Here is a 17,245-nt window from a genome sequence, read left to right on the forward strand (position 1 = left end):
TTCTTTTTTTTTTTCGCAAAATTGAGTTGATTTTTTAAAAATGCATTCAGAGTTGTTGTTTTTTTTAACTATTACACTTATTTGGTATGCATAGGTATGCATATTTCATTAAATGACCATTTACAATATCTCCATGCATGGATGACATTGTAAATTGTCTGCTCAATTGCTTGGCCTTTTGGACAATCCCATGCGTAGTAGTGCTCGTATCTAAATCCTTATTTCGTTCTATGTGCTCCTGGTGGCGACTAAGACAATGTTTTTCTTAGCAATCAAAAGCTAATTATGTGTTCACAACATTGCCCATAGGAAAATTCTAAAAAAATGACTTTTAACCTCTCAAAATTGCATAACAGAGATGAGTCAGTAATAGTAATAACGGTTGGCCTAGTATATGTAAAGGTTTCTCACTTTTTCAAATATAGATTTCTGATATGAAACAAATTGTAGACAGTAATAATCCGAAGTTTCCTTTATATTCCTACATACAAACTTAATACTTTTTGTTATGTATGTACTAAAAACTTTTTGTTAAAAACTTGCATGGAAAAATTCCAAAAAAAGTTTTTAATATCCATTAAGTGTTTTTTGATTCAATATATGCTTTAATTGAAATATGTCAATGTCTCTATTTTGTACAAATAAGTAAGTATATCATTTTTATTTATTTATAGTAGAATATATGTGGAGAGTCAACTAGAAATGACGCTAACATGGTTTTTTCTTGAACTTATTATCTTCCATTTCTTTTCATAAATTATTTTGATTAGCCCTGCATAGGTCACGTTATTTCTTCTTAAAGATTGCAAAAATTTACGATCACAATTGTATTAAAAAACCATATAGTCTCCTTGATTGAATTTTCCTTTGACGTATGTGGTGTGTCAACATACAATCAAATATTTAACATAATTTAAGATTAGGAAAAAATCCAATTTATTATTTAACTTAATGTATGACAATTTTTGATTACGTAATTATGGTATTTTTGCGAGTCGATGCTAGGATTTAATGATAAAGAGAGTGTTTGGCCCCAAATCTTCAATGAAACACTTAATTTGGAAATATTTGTTAAATGAACTCATCCTCTTTATATCATTTGAGGTTGTTAGTCGATATTAAAGACTAAGGAGCTCTTTCGACGATAGGATACTTCAACTCACAACTTGAAATACCAATAACAATACGAGAGTCTTTACCGTTTTCGTCCCTATTTTCCTGATGCCTTCCAATATTTCCAATGAATCCTCTGAATTCCTTCAATTCAACTATGAATATTAAATATTAGTTAGGATCTATGACATAAATTGATCCTTGGAGGATAAGGAGGTAGGTTATTCCTTTATGATAAGTACATATATAATAAGTTTTTATTAAAGCAGCTGATAGGGTTTTTCTACATTCATAATTTCCTTGATGTCCTCAACGTTGGATCATTCATTAAATTAGATTTATATTTTTGACATAAGGGATTTTCTTCTTTTTTTTCAATATCGTATTATATAAATAACACATTACTGTCAACGTTCAGGACAGAACGAGATAAAAATACGGAGTTAAGGGAGGAAGAAAATGGGTGGGACTTGCAAAAGTTGTTTTTTGAGTTCCTATATTTTAGTACATTATATACTTTGAACCTTATTGGTGTTACTTCTTCTTAATCATTCCTTTGATATTATGCGTTCTTTACTAAAAATTCAATTAAATATTTATTACTTGTGAGTCATCGATCTTTGCTTAATCAATGAAGAAAATTAATATGGAATATAATTAATGATTATTTAGCATTCAGATTTCCATCTGTATGTAAAGTTTCAAAGTTATTCGATAAACCTATGAAATAGAGTAAATTATTCGGAGATTTCAGTTTTGTGTCCATAATTTTCATCTCAATGTGTAATCCAGAGGTTTCAACTTTTTTATATAAGATTATACACCTGGATGGAAAAGAACAGTGATTCAACTATATATAAATATTTTTACACATGAATTTTTTACACGACAGTTAAAATGTTCTACAAGTTCGCTTTTTTTTATTCAAATATCGTCTATATAAGGAACACCGAATATAATTGAAGCAACTTTCTTTAACTCTTGATGATGATGAGGTAGAAAGGGGACTTGAGGAAGGAAGATTATTTAAAATAGAAGGGCTTGAAGTGGAAAACGAATTCAAAATGGGAGAGGGGCTTGAAGTTAAAAACGTTTTTAAGATTGGAAGAGGGATCAAGGTAAGAAATGAATTTATTGTAGGACACTGACTTACGGTAGGATGAGTGCTTGAATGAGTAAACAAAATTGAGTTAGGAGGTGAGCTTGGAGTAGGAAGAGGACTTGAGGTAGGAAACATATTAAAGGTGGGAGGAAAGTTTTGAGGTAGGAAATTGACTTAAGATAGGATTAATACTAGAGTTGAGTAACGGATTTAAGGTTGAAAGAGGGCTCGAAGTAGGAAATTGATATATGGTAGAAGGAGAGTTTGCAGCAGGAAACAGACTTATGGAGGAGGGGAACTTGAGTCAGGAAACAGACTAACGGTAGGAGGAGAGTTTGAGATAAGAAAACTTACTTAAGATAGGATTCGTGCTTGAATTAGGAAACATATTTGAGGTAGGAGCTGAGCTTAGAGTAGGAAAAGGACTTGATGTAGGAGAATAGTTTGAGGTAGAAAACATATAAGAGGTGGGAGGAGAGCTTGGAGTGAAAAGGAGCTAGATGTAATTAACAGATTTAAGCTAGGAGAGTTTGAATAAGGCAATGAACTTAAAGGGGGATTAATGCTTGAGTTAGGAACCAGATTTAAAGTTGAAGGAGTATCTGGTATAGAAAGCGTATAAAAGGTAGACGATGTTGATGTAGGTAGAAGGATTGAAGAGTGTTCCATTAACCCCTTAATAAATGTTTTCCTCTTTTTTATCACAGTTAATCAGAACAGCTATATTTCATTCTAGATATTCAATCCTATATTTTGTTAGAAGAGCTTCTTCACATAAATAATTTTTAGGAATCGATATGGTTAATTCCTTAGATTAAATGCAATTCTTTAATAGATCCTGTTCTGACCTCTGAAAAACATTGGAAAAAAAAACAGATGAAAAGTAAAAATATTATTGAAATAAATCACCCACCCACAGCTTTCATGTAAGTTTCCTGTAATAAGCATAGAAAAAGTAAGAATATATAAATTATTTTTTTAATTGCAACATTTAGCTTTATTTGGTCCACTGGATCAACCATATATATGTGAGATGTCCCTAATCCTTCATCTTCAACAGCAAATAATTTGGTTTAATTTAAAGATTGGAAATTAGTCTTTCTCTTTGAATAGATCATTATGGAATGGGCTGAGCCTCCGAATAGTCAATTGTCAACAATTGAACTTCATCCCTTTTATATATAACCAAAATCCTAGTATAAAGGAATATATTTCTTGTACATATATGATATATTTACTCCAATGGCTTGGAAAACTAGCAACCTTGAAGTCCGAATGAGAAGGTAACGTTCCAGAAATAAAATCACCATACTCAGTCATGAGGTTTTCAAGAAATATATTGATACACTCCCGTTGCTCATGAATAGATCTATTGTAAGTGCCACTTGATTTATTATCAATGGATCAATGTGTCCTTAAGTTAAGGTCATTTTCCAGATAATGTCTATGTAAACGATCTGGGGTACTTTCGGTCATTCCCATCAAAAAAGAAAAAATGATTTGATACACATGCTTTCCTTTAATATAAAGCTTCCTCTTTCGTCTTTTTTATTCAGTGAAGAAAAATGTCCATTCAAATACATTTCGATAGAATCCTTGGAAATTGTCGCCATTTCAAGAACTGATCCCTACAAAATGTAAATTCCTTTAGAAAAAAACCATTTAGAGTATGGACCTATATTTTCGCATGATTCTTGAGGCCCTTATTTACAATTACATGACATTTCGCAAAAATCACGAACCATCTCTTGCTCTTCATCATTCACAGAACGAAGTGTAATATCATGATGAAAAAGGTCAAATATCGACATAAGAGGCAAAATAAATGTTGTCAGACATAATTTATAGCGTTTGAACACTTAATAATAATTGTGTCCAATCGAATTACAGTGTATAATGCAGTTATAAAGAATATTGAAAGAGATAACATTTTCATCAGCGAGTAAAGTTCGATCAAATTAACTCGTTTAATTTTAATGACAACTCTGTCTTAACAAATATTTGAGGCTATGAATATGATCCATTATATTCCAAAGGTCATAAGGCGACAAATTAGAGTCACATTAATTAATGTAAGGGTCTAAAGTATAGCTAAAAATTTTCAATATATCATCCCTTAAATTTCAACATAAATCCCATAATGGAAAAAATATGTCTATAAACTATTTTGCCGTTAATATTTATTAATTAAATAAATAAAAAGGGAATTTCTCAATAACTTGGTTTTTACTCAAGGTTTTTACTTTTACTCAATATTAATATATATTAACACTCATCACACATATACAGTTTTTTCATATTTCCGAAGGGTGACCATCTTGACAGAGACATAAATAAACAAATGATAAAAACATTGATCCCATACCACAAGCATTTATTGTTTGTTTTTTTCATTTTTGAAGCAGCACTTAGATGTTTCTTTAAGCTTCTGTTACTTCTTGGGGGTGTTTATCCAACCAATATTCTAATATATCATTCTAAAATTATATATTTATCATATTTCTACTGCATTTTTTATGTAAATTCTTAATTTATGATATAATTAATTTTACAGTTTTTTTGGGAAGGTACTTTATAAATTTCTGAGTTATTAACTAATTCTGGACTTAAACATGAATGGTTCAAAGAATTATTTTAATGCATTCATATTATTTATTTACTACAACGACAAATATTAAAAAGGAAGATGAAAAGAGAATAAATTTTTTAATTAGTAATAATTTAGAAATATCAATATCTCTGTAGTATTCAAAATTTAATAATATTTTATATTATGAATTAAAGCCTATATAATATTTTGACTGATATTTATAGTATTATATGTTACAACTACTTTTATGGAAAAATGAAGTTTTAGATTGACAAGATATGTATTTCAATATTTGTGGGACTAAATACCCCTCCTCGGAAGTACTTGTATTAAAATTGGAAGGAAAATAAGAGAGGGTTAAGATATTTTACGTGAACTTTTCCACATATTATTTAATACTTACGTTATCAGCAATTATGGCGTCAATTTCAGTTCATTAAACAATCAATTTCTGACTTTTTTATTTTTATTTTGAAACATATATATTTCTATAAGTGGTAATTCATATCCGCGTGATTCTTTTCCATATAGCTCTACTCTGAGCGATCAAAATTTTCCCACTATTTCGGTTGATTTTCATACATAAATCCATACATTAATATTTTGATTTTATAACCTATGCAAAATCTCATTTCCCTACGATGTCATCTTTAGGTAGCACATCCTGTTCAAAGTTTGAAAAGAGAAAAATGTTATTTACTTCGTCAACAAACATTAAAATACAGCATTAATCCTCAACTTAAATAAATTAATGTTTATCGATATTATTCTAACCTACAAAAAAGATTAATAAAGTTTTTTTCTAAAGCTACCCTATAGAGGAAAAAGTGCGAATAAAATATAAAAAATTGATCTTTTCTTCCCAAAAATGTAAAACAATGATGTGCTTTATATGCAAATCATCAAACTTTTTCTCTTTTTTTGCTCAAAAAGACAATGCAATAAAAAAAACTTATTAAATATTTTTTATAGATTAGAAAAATTCCCATCAAAACTTTTTTTTACAAAATAAATAAAATGTATTTTTAGTATATTTATTCACTAAGTAAAGAGTTTTGTCTTTTTTCATAATTTGATCGATATGTACGGCCTAAAGGACAATACAATTTTACATATGAAATACCATATACCAAATTTTCCGTAAACTTCGTAATCAAAATTTGAAAATCAAACTGCTCCATTGTTTATATTTATAGTTGTTGTTGTTGGTTATTTAAAACCACTGATGTGATGATATGATCATGTCATTTATTATATATACAGTTAATTTTGATGGAAGGTTAGTCCAATCGGGATATAATATGATAAAAGTCATTAAAACTTTCATTAATGTGTCATTTATTATCAAATAACGGTAATTTTAAGTTTCTTATTTTAAATATATACATTTTTTTATATCCACAAGCGTAGATAGTTTAAAGCCTTAAATAATGGGCCATAGAAATATTATATTTAGTAAAAGTAATATTATTCCTTCATTATATCAAAGTGTATAAAGCAAACGTGAAGGCATAAGAAACAAGTCTAAAATATAACTGAAATAGATATGTGTCATAAAAAAATTGAGTAAAAATCGATTGAAGTCAGCCACATTTCTCTATAGAAAGTTCCAGGTACAAACTAAAAATATTTAAAGATTTGTTTACACGATTTTTGTAACCTAAATTTTGTTTCAATAATAGAGTCTTATTCAGTTTGGAAATTGGAGAGATTGACTAGCTCAATATTTTTTAGTGACCAGTATATATTTTATTTTGACTGATTTTTTTATCTAATACCTGCAACAATTTCTGTATTTTGCACAAAATATTAAAAATTGGTCAATAAAGTTATTTATTGAATTACCCAGACATGCCAACTTCCTTGTAGTCACAGATCTACCTTCCTTTAAGCAGTTTGAACAAAGGACAACTTTTATAACAGTATTTAGGTTCCTCGAACACTCCCTGATATCAGTTGTGGAGTGAGCATGAGTAATAATTATGGTACTAGCTGAAAGTGAGTGACGAGGTGTCTCTGACAAATTGTTCAGAACAAGGACAAGTATATTGAACGATATATAGATCAATTGTAGGAAAATATTAAACCTGTAAAAAATATTGATACATATTCTCATACAAAACATAATTTACAAGAAAGTAAACTTTTTTCACGGTAATCTAGTAGAGAAAGAAACTATATCTATATATATATTTTTTCCTTTGATAAAGAATTACCTCACTCCACCCTATTAAATAAACCATGCTTTAAACAGAGTCCATTTACATATGAATAGAAGTGTTCTAAGTAATTATTTTACAGCAGTTTATTATATGTTTGGGAAAATGTAGAAATTTAAAAATTTCAGAAAATCTTACGTGTATATATATAATTATTTTTAGTATCTGTAAATAGTGTAAATTTATTATTTATCAATACTAATATCGGAAAAGAAATTTGTGTAATTATATACATTGTACGTGGTATTAGCCAAGCCTCGTTAACAGCATATTGAAAAGAAGGAGAAAAATTAACACATATATATTTAATGTAGCGTAAAGAGATGTAAAAAACCATTTGTGATTCTTCAAGCAGGATATTGAAAAAAACAATCTACAGCAAAAATGGTACAAGAACAGCATATGCTTAACTTATTAGAATTTGATCTCCTGATTCCAAATATAGCTTTATTTTTTTCTCTGTTAGCCTCTTGGACTTCAAAAAAAGGTCATATTTGGAATCAAGGGATGAAACACTACTAAGTTGGGTATATTCTCTCCTAGTACTTTAAAAAAAAGTGTGATTTTGTTGGATACCGTCATCTGAAAAGAAATTTAATCGAAAAAATAAGAAAATAACTTGATGATAAATAACAAAACGTTATCTTTGTTCTGCCTTTCAACATTTTCCTATCCAAAAAGAAAAAAAAACCAAAATCAATTGGTAGATAAATAATTCAATTTTTTTTTTTTTTAATATATGATTTCTAAGCCTAAAACATGAATTCTTTTATGAATTACTCCACCCAATTTCGAAAAGTTTAACGTGTGACTAGAGTTTTAAAAATATCAAATGTTTTTATATTAAAAATCAACAAGGCAATCCTTGCAAATTGAAAATTCTAAGCAGAAAAGTAACTTGTCTGTTAAGAAATTTTATTTGATAAGCTGCAAGCCAGAAAATGATCTCACAAACTCCACTCCGTATCTACCAATGATATATGCAGTAATTCATTTCTTATCAATTCTACTTTGAATCCAACAAGGACTTAAATTCACAATTCTCAGTATTACTCTCTGTCTTTTGCGCACTAGCGATTACTTTAAACTTAGATTACTTCAAGAATGGAGGAATAATGTTGACAAATTTTGAAAATAAAGAGCACTATTAAGATTGCCAAATACAAAAAAACTTGCAATCTCCAAAAATGGTAAGGATTTACAGCTCTAACTATAAGCTTTGCATTTCTTCTCCTTCCACACTTATTTACTAAGAAAATGAAAAGTTATAAAGTTTAGTGGTTTTCTTGGGTTGTTTTAGTAATTATTTTTATTTCATAAAAAATTGCTGAATACTTTTATAACGTAAATAATATTTATTTCTTATCTTTGCTAAAGACTAAAAACTTATATGTGATTGATGAGAGAGAATTCAATAATAATCTGAGTAACTTGAATTTATATTTTTGGGGTTCTATCCCATAGCACGTAGATTGAACCAAGTGGCGGAAATTATTATTGGTTGATGAATAATATGGCTTCAAAATAGTTTAAAAAAAGAAGTAACTATTATTTATTTTTCGCTATATTGATTTCCTTTGGGAGATACGTGCATACAGTATTTGTAGGAGTATAGAGGACTATTTCATAATACAGTTCATATGATTAAAAAGAAATAAGATCTAGGACATGTACGATCCGTAGAGATAGAAATGCATACAGCCAACAAGTGCACAAATGACTAAGTAATTATATCTGCTAACCCAAAAGTTAAAGTATGATGCACATTTGTATATTTTTTTTAAATCAAGAGGTGAAAATGTTCATTGATAAAATATTCGCCCGTTTTAAATAGAGAAATGATCTGTGATCCCCATAGAGTCGTAACAATATGTCCTTAGAAAGCTCTAGTTTTTTTAGTTGCAACTTGAACAGTGTTTTTTATTTTATTTGTTGTATTCGTTGTTATTCCTTCATTTTTGAGGAGGGAACATCTAAGTATTAATTGTGTGTTCTTCTGAATGACGAAGAGTAAGATTGTTCATTTGGTTGAGATTTATAAGTGTAAATCCTAGTTGGAGTCAGAATAGAATTGAGTATTAAGAACTGAGTCATTCCTATATAAAGGGTGGAATTTGGGATTGTTTATTTCCTATCATAACTGTTCACCACTAGTTTAATAGACCGTCATGACTACTAAGCCTCTTTTCCACCAAACATAATTCAATTTGTCATGGCTACGATGTTAATTTTCGATTTATTTTATTCTATCATATCGGTAGGGCATATTTTCTACAACTCTAGATATTCAAACCTTAGGTTTATTATAAAAAATAACCAATCAAGGTATTTCCTCTCACTGACGGTCAAATTATAAGACACTTTTATACTCAAAGATAAAATAATATACGGCAATACCTTGTCATATGAGTTTAATTCGTTTTTAGACGAAGCTCGTCAGTGAAAACAACTCATATCACATGAAATAACTAAAAAAATTAGTTTCAAGTGACTTTCCATCTTCAAAAATTCATATGTTTTGAGACTCTAATTTATTATCCTTGGGTATTATTGTATCTTTGTTTCAACCCCTTTCCATAGCCGATGTTTATTACTGCAGACTGAATAACAATAATCTTGTACCGGTTCTGGTACCAAAATAAGTATGAGTATTTCACTACTTTTCAAAACTCATCTTTTGAACATATAAAAACAAATTTGCTAATTTTGTTAATAAGGTCAAAAATGTGAGGATTTTTTTAAAGGGAATTTCTATTCTTGATTTTTTATAAAGGATAGTTGTATTGATGGATCATAAAAGACAATATTTTATAACGTGAGGGGGGGCTAAGAAATTTGGGAGATTATTGGTTTGTCAATTTTTTATATGACAAAGTATACCTGTTCCAGTGCAAATTCCGTATTGTATTGTTTTAAATATTTCAGTACCTCAATAGGTATAGTTTTAAAAATATGAAGTGACAGTATGGTAAATAAAACCAATAATTAACTTGTTCACCTTATGAATTTGATTTTTTTTTAAGGAGAGTAGCTAAGCTATCATGACGTTTTATTAAATTCACTGCAAACAGCTATGAGATGAAGAAAATAATCACAAATCCCACTCCATATCTAACAATGACTACAAAATTGATCTTCAATTCTACTCCTAGTCTAACAAGGACTTACACTTATAACTCTTCAACAAATCATCAGTGTTACTCCTTTTCTTTATTGCACTAGTGATTACTTTATACTTTGAAGTTATCTCTTCAATAATAAAAGAATATGTTAACAGCTGTAAAAAAAGAAAAAACTCAGATCAGATTTCAACTAGAAATAGTCTTGTGCTCGTCCAATATCATATTTAGAACTTTATTGATACCACTATAGTACCGGATAGAGATAGGATCTTAGAGCCTGATCCAAAGATTTGATATCCGAACTAGCTTTGGGTACTCGAACTCGTACGGATCATAAAAATATTCATTGGAAATCCCGGATCTTAAAGAGCTTATAGTATTGCTTAATACTTCATCCACTTACAAAAAAATTTATATTATCTATATCGAACATAGAGATTGAAGCAAAATCTACAGAAACAGTTATATTGCGTGGTTATTTCACACGCCGTTAACTCACTAAAACGAAAATGTGCCATATCTAGGTATATATATTACTTTTAGTTTTTATATTCTAACACAACCTTAGGGAAGGAAATTTTTTTTTAAATGTATCTAATTTGAATTTTTTGTAGTCCCGCTATGTTTGTATTTTTTCTGAGTTGTCTATGTTTTATTCTTCTTTTCCTCAATCCATCAGTCTCAGTTCTAGACATTGATTGGATCTGAACAACTTCGTATTAAGCTGTGATCAATAATCAATTATTATTGACTAATAATATGGTAATTGGAAGAATTGGCTAACTACTGGCCAGGTTTTGAGATACAATAAAGGTAATGACGTGTCCAAGGTTATTATAAAAATAATAGTAATAAGATTGAGTTATTCAATGTTTCGTCACCAATAATCAGTAAAAATGTAACTTCAATCCAGGTCCTCTTTTATTAGAGTCCAAACTTTGTATAAGATGTCATACAATTCGAAACAAGTATCTGTCTATCTTTGGTGTAGGACCTGCACCCAAAATTTCGAGTAGTCAAAATTTACTCAAATATTTACTTCATAAGATCCGAACCGACCTATATCCGAAAAAATGTAAATCTGTCTAATCTTTAGTACCGGTATACCTGATCAACACTCCCCCCTACTATAATTTATGTACGAGTATGTATATGGATCTATGGAATGGAAGTATAATTATTTATTATGTTAACAAAATGTGAGCTTTTAATCTACTCATTTTTTATTTTTTCGTTTTCACAAACGTAAGGAAGATTAATTTAAATCAAAATTAACTCCGACATTTTGTTAGAATCATACATATGTACATAGTTGTTTTTTTGTTTTTTTTTTGATGTAATAAAACATAATTGACCTTCGGGAAAAAATAAAAAGGAGAAAAATCGGCTAAGGTTCATAGAATATTCATTATACATTTTTGAAAAAAAAAAAATATTTAAAGGAAAGGTAAAAATATCATTAAGTACACTAACAATTTTTTAATCCAATTTTTGGTCTATTTTAACCCTTTTATGAAAAATAACATGATTTTATAAAAGATGGATAATACAGGGGAATAATTATATGGTGAAAATTTATCTTTCTAAATATGGTTTAAGGATTAAATTTATCTTTGAGTCCATACTCCAAACATATTTCTATTTTTCTCTAATTTCAAATTTCTGAGATATTTAAGTTTCCAGTAATTGGGGACTAATAATTTTCACATTTTTATCACTAAGACAATCAGAGAATAATAGGCTCGAATAATAAAGCTTATGTAAAAGTGTTCAATAATCATTTAGTTTCTATAACTCGAGATACTTCTTTTTTATAGCTAAAAATGATATAAAAAACACTCTTCTTTAGACCCTTATAATTTATTCGTTGTTATAAATAAGAATCGACTCATGGTTAGATAACACTGTCATACACTGATATATATTGGATATTTCTAAAAGTATATTATAAAAATTATCATTGATTAGTGAAGTAATATATCAATTTAGTACAATAATTTAAATATCAAATAAATACAGAATGGTATAAATTTATTTTCTAAAATTACAGCTTCCTTTACTAATAGAGATGGTAAAAAACTGGAAGATTACTGCATTAATATTTTAGGAATCTGTATGTTTGTGAAATCCTTAGGCAATTGTAATATTGGGAGTAAAATAACAGACATCTAGTTTTTTACTTCGAGTAACATACAAGAATTTAATAAGTAAAAAATCTTACGAAAGGAATCAAAGGTCAGGAATCCTTAGAACAGAAAACAATGGTAAAATACGTATAAAGTACTTTTATTTTACTAAAGTAAATACGTTAATCATACTCCATACTACGAAGCCATATAATTAATGATGGAGTGAATTATTATTTTCCCAATGATACATAAATTCGTAATATTATTTTTTCAGTACACTGTTTTTCTTCTTTTTTTCTTATTACAGGGGGACCTGAAAGTGAAAGCACGAGAAAAGGAGAAAGCAGAAGAGGAAAACTTTGGAGATACGACTGTGGGACGGATTCGCTCCTGGCTTTGGAATGTTTTAGAATATCCTTGGACCTCAAGACTGGCTCAGGTTTTTAAATTCATTTATTTAATTAGTAAAGATAATCCCTCATTAAATAATCATTTTAAGTGGGTCATTTGATTACTACATAATTGAGAAACATTCAAATGTAGCAAATATGTTTATCTGTTTTATAAAATGATTAAAACTATAGGCGTAGGTAATGAAAACTTTTTGAGGGAACAACTTTTTTGGAATGTGAATAAATAGCTCAATAAAATTTGTTACAATGATTTTTTTTATAATAACCCTTCCTTTTATAACTTTTTTTCATAAAGGACATTTTTTTGTGATATTGTTTCATTAAAAGTATTAAAGTTTTATATAAAAAAAGACTAATTTTCGATTTATTCTTAATTTTTTGCCTTCTGAAATATTTAAAAAATAATAATTAATCAAAACGAGCAATATTATTTTCATGAATATGCTTTAAATGTAAGTGATTTGCCTTTATAAATGTGATAATAAATCAAGTTTACGTGTAATTAAATATCATCAATAAAACTAAAAAATTAAACATATAGTTGTACTTTTCAACTGACAAACAACAATATTTTTTTTGTTTTTTATTGATGAGTTTAATTTCTTTTTCAAATACGAAATAAAAAGTTTTTATTTTGAAATCAAAACTTTTGTTTAGAATGAACATTTATTGGCTTATTTTACAAAAAAAAAATTCTTGATTATTTTATTTATGTAGGACTACATATTGAGCATTCGTGCATTCCCTTCATTTTAGAATTCTTGAGCCCCTGAACAGATGAAAATTGTGCAATAAACTGAAAACATCTTTAAACGTTATTCATTTAACTGTAATTTCATTGCTTCTTGTTTCATGTTCACCAAAGAAATATTGCACAAGACCAAATGCAAAATCATGTAGTGAAATGGCGACCACGTGATTCATTTTTTTTTCAGATTTTGTTAAGATTAGTCTTTTTTCGCTAGAGGGCGCATATTGCATACGTAACGAGGGAAAATAAGGAAATGATGTCATAAGTGTTTTTCGTATCCAACTATATTTGTACAAGAATTTATGTTGACGTCATTTCCTTTAAAAAAATGAAAAAACAAACGCAAAGAAATGAACAAATAAAATGAATGGGCGATATTTTTTTTTTTTTTTTTTTTTTGAATAAACGGAAAAAAGATGAAGGGATCGAAGGAAAGAATATAAGATTCACAAGATTAATCAATATGTAAAAGTCACAAGAATTAAATCAGAGATTAACGTAAAATTGCACTTCAGAAACATTGAAAAGGTTTAAGACAATTGCAACCATGATTTAAGGCATTCATGATAAGGCAATTCATGGCATGGTATAAGTCAGTTCCTTGGAACAATCATGAGAATCAAATACAATTTTGTAATGTTTGTGACTCCTAATTATATGAATTTTCTACTCTATAGATTAAGATTAACAATTATTTTATCTTTAGATGGTTAAAAATTCAAAAAAATGAAATTACATAAACTTAGAAAATTTTAAGATGAAAAATTAAAGTGATGATTTACTTTTTTTCATATCAAAAGTATTAATATAAGTTTTGTTTATCTAACCAATAGTTTTTTTAATGATACATTATACTAACCTTTCATGGTTTTGTATTACAAAATATTTAATCAAATGTTAATCGAATTGATAATTTTTTCATCTCTTAGAACTCAAAATGGGATTGAAACATAGATCCAAAATTTCATTTCTGAGCTGATTTATTATCTATAATAGCACATATCCAATTTGAGTCAATTCTGTTTTCTTGAGAAAATTTATGATATTGTGACCTATATAAATATATACAATAAAAAATATATGTGTATTGTACATCTTGCAAGGCCCCATTCAAATGAATAAATAATATAAAGTTATTTTATTCCCGTCAAACATTCATAATTGTTACTACAAAATTGCACCATGATATATTTATAGGCATATGCCATAAATTAACTTTTTTTATGTTTAGAAATAAGCATAACAAAGTATTTACGAGTTCATATCCTCACATAATTTATCTATTATCATTTCGAAATAGAAAGTGAGAAAAATGGGAAAAAATGCATTAGACTATGAAAATAAAGTTATTTATTTTACCATTATAAAAAAAACATATCAACCATGGTATAAAAAAAGGATTCAATTTGAACTTGTCAAGAGCAAGCTTACAAGATTAAACGCCTCTGAATGACTCTCTCGTACTGCATATCGCAGTTGCTGGATTGCGCTGGGCTAAGTCCGTTAAGCCAATAGAGGATTGATCTTTTCAATTCATCCCAGAAATATATATAGGAGAGACCAGGAACAGTTGCAACACTTTTTGTAAGTTTTTGCGGTCTGTAAAAAAAATGTAACCGTAAATTTACATGGTAACTTTCAACATTTTAGAGGAGAGCAGCTGAACAGTCATGACGTTTTATTAGATTAACTAGAAGCATCTATAAGAGTAAGGAAATAAATACAATTCCCAAGTACGTTTCTAGAAGGTACATAAGGGGAACTTACTCCGTTTTCAAAACTCTTTCTTAAAGTAATCACAATTATAACTCTCAACTCATCCGTGTTACTCTCAGTATTTCATGGGCAGAAACACGCACTAGTAGTTATGTTAGACTAGATATTATCGTCTCAAGAATTAAAAAATAATTAAAACAGCTTAAGAACTTAAAAAACACTGTATCAGATCCCAACACAAATAAACTCTAGCTAATAAACATACATGCTTTAATGTTTATACATATAAACATAACAAATAAGAATATGCTACACTTTTAGTAAATGATGTCTTTCTTTAGAATACTTTAAATTTATCCACATGAGGGAATTTTGAATTTTAATAAGTCAAATCAACTGTAGAGAAAATTATAATGATTCAAATCGATGTTTTTTACTCTATTTCACATAGGCAAATTCTTAGATCTGTAAAAAAAGTTTATTCCGAAACGTTTTTTTTTAATCCCGTAAGTACCTTGCTATATAACGACACTTCAACAATCTCATTGGATAGAATAAAAAGCCATCCAATCATTTTAGAAAAGAGCTGTTGTCAGGGATGCCCCTCGGCTCCACTTCTTTTTATAGCTGCAATCGAAGAATTCGTTTTAGGTGTTACATAGAGGTACACAGGCTTTGGGATTAGCTTTGAGGGATCTAAGGATATTAGTGATTTGTATGCAGATGATGTAACTTTAACCGTAGAGGGGAATTCTGAGTCTCAGCTAATTCCCAGAATAAAAGTATTACTGAATTATTTTCGGAAGTTTCAAGAAAAAATAGGATTGGCTGTGAATAAAAATAAGACCTCTATTTTACCTTTAGGCTCCTGAAAGCCTGAAGAGGATATTAACGTCGGAAGTTTTAAAGTTAGAAGAATGGTGGAAATTTGGGGTATAAAATGGAGTAGCAGGAGATGTTATGAAGATAACTGGAACAAAATTCAGACCTCTGTCAACAAAAGAATTTCTTTTTGGAAAACCTTCAAAAAAGAATTGACTTTCATACCAATTTGGTAGTACCTTTAATTTTATATAAAGCTCTAGCAACTCTGAAAATAGCTAAACACCATTTTAGAAGAAGAAAAATGACTTTATGGTTTGTTTCATAAGAATTATATCAAAGCCATGAAAGGACCTAAATCCCAAATAGGTGGTGGAGTAATCCAACTATCTCGTATTGTCCCGAAAATTTACTCCAAATTGTATTAGATATTTCAAGAAATCTAGCAGTAGAATGGAGAAGAAGTATAACGAACCGATAACTGTACATTTGGGTTATGATGGGGACTAATCTGACCAACAAAATTACATCTTTGATCTTTCAGTTTGAAGCCCAGCTCAAATCATAATTTGGATGCCACCCTTGCATTTAGAAATGACTCAACCATGGATATAATTCGGCAAAAAAAAATACATAGTTATTTTTTTAGAAATTTAAAGGACCCCTTAATTTTAGAAGAATACACAATCACACGATATATTTTAACAGTTCATAATTTAAATTCGGAAGAATTGCTCAACGTTGATAGAATAAGATTTCCACTTGTTAATTCTTCAAAATATTATTCAATGTCATGCTTGTGGCACGTTAAGAATGTCCCCCTAAACTTTGATGCAGCTTTGAATTAACTCTGGGAGCTGCATAGTAAGCGTTTGGGCCTCCTTATGGGTTGGAAAAGAAAAATAGTGTCTTCTCTGATGGGAATAAAGGATGATAAATAGTTTACCGGGCAGTTACAAATCTCCACAGGTTGTATTAAATATACTAGGCCCTGCAAGGATTGTGGAAAATTATATAATAACCCACTTCATACGTTTGTGGACTGCCCTTCAATATATATCCTAAAATATTTTTTATCCATAAATCTAAAAGGGGCTACGAATAGGGAAGAATATGTTAAAGGTCTTGTTCTTTTTGGAATTTTGAAGAAGAAGGGTGGAACTTCTGAGGTAACAAGGGCTCTGGACTTGAAAATTCTTAATAATAAAGCCCTCATCGCCAGCCGGCTAACTAACTATCAGCCTATTCCGGAGAATGAATTGAGAGGT

The 17,245-nt window shown here is 28.9% G+C and overlaps 1 protein-coding gene across 1 annotated transcript in view; it reads left to right on the forward strand.

Moving 5' to 3' along the window:
- The window catches only part of LOC121118759 (potassium voltage-gated channel subfamily B member 1), a 146,566-nt gene that overhangs the window by 123,323 nt on the left and 5,998 nt on the right, over positions 1-17,245 (forward strand). The window contains exon 4 of the mRNA XM_040713349.2: positions 12,583-12,714. Within this exon, the coding sequence (XP_040569283.1) occupies positions 12,583-12,714 (132 nt within the window). The remainder of the gene's footprint in view (positions 1-12,582; positions 12,715-17,245) is intronic.

This window comes from Lepeophtheirus salmonis, chromosome 5, assembly GCF_016086655.4.
Source record: "Lepeophtheirus salmonis chromosome 5, UVic_Lsal_1.4, whole genome shotgun sequence".
Taxonomy (NCBI): Eukaryota; Metazoa; Arthropoda; class Copepoda; order Siphonostomatoida; family Caligidae; genus Lepeophtheirus; species Lepeophtheirus salmonis.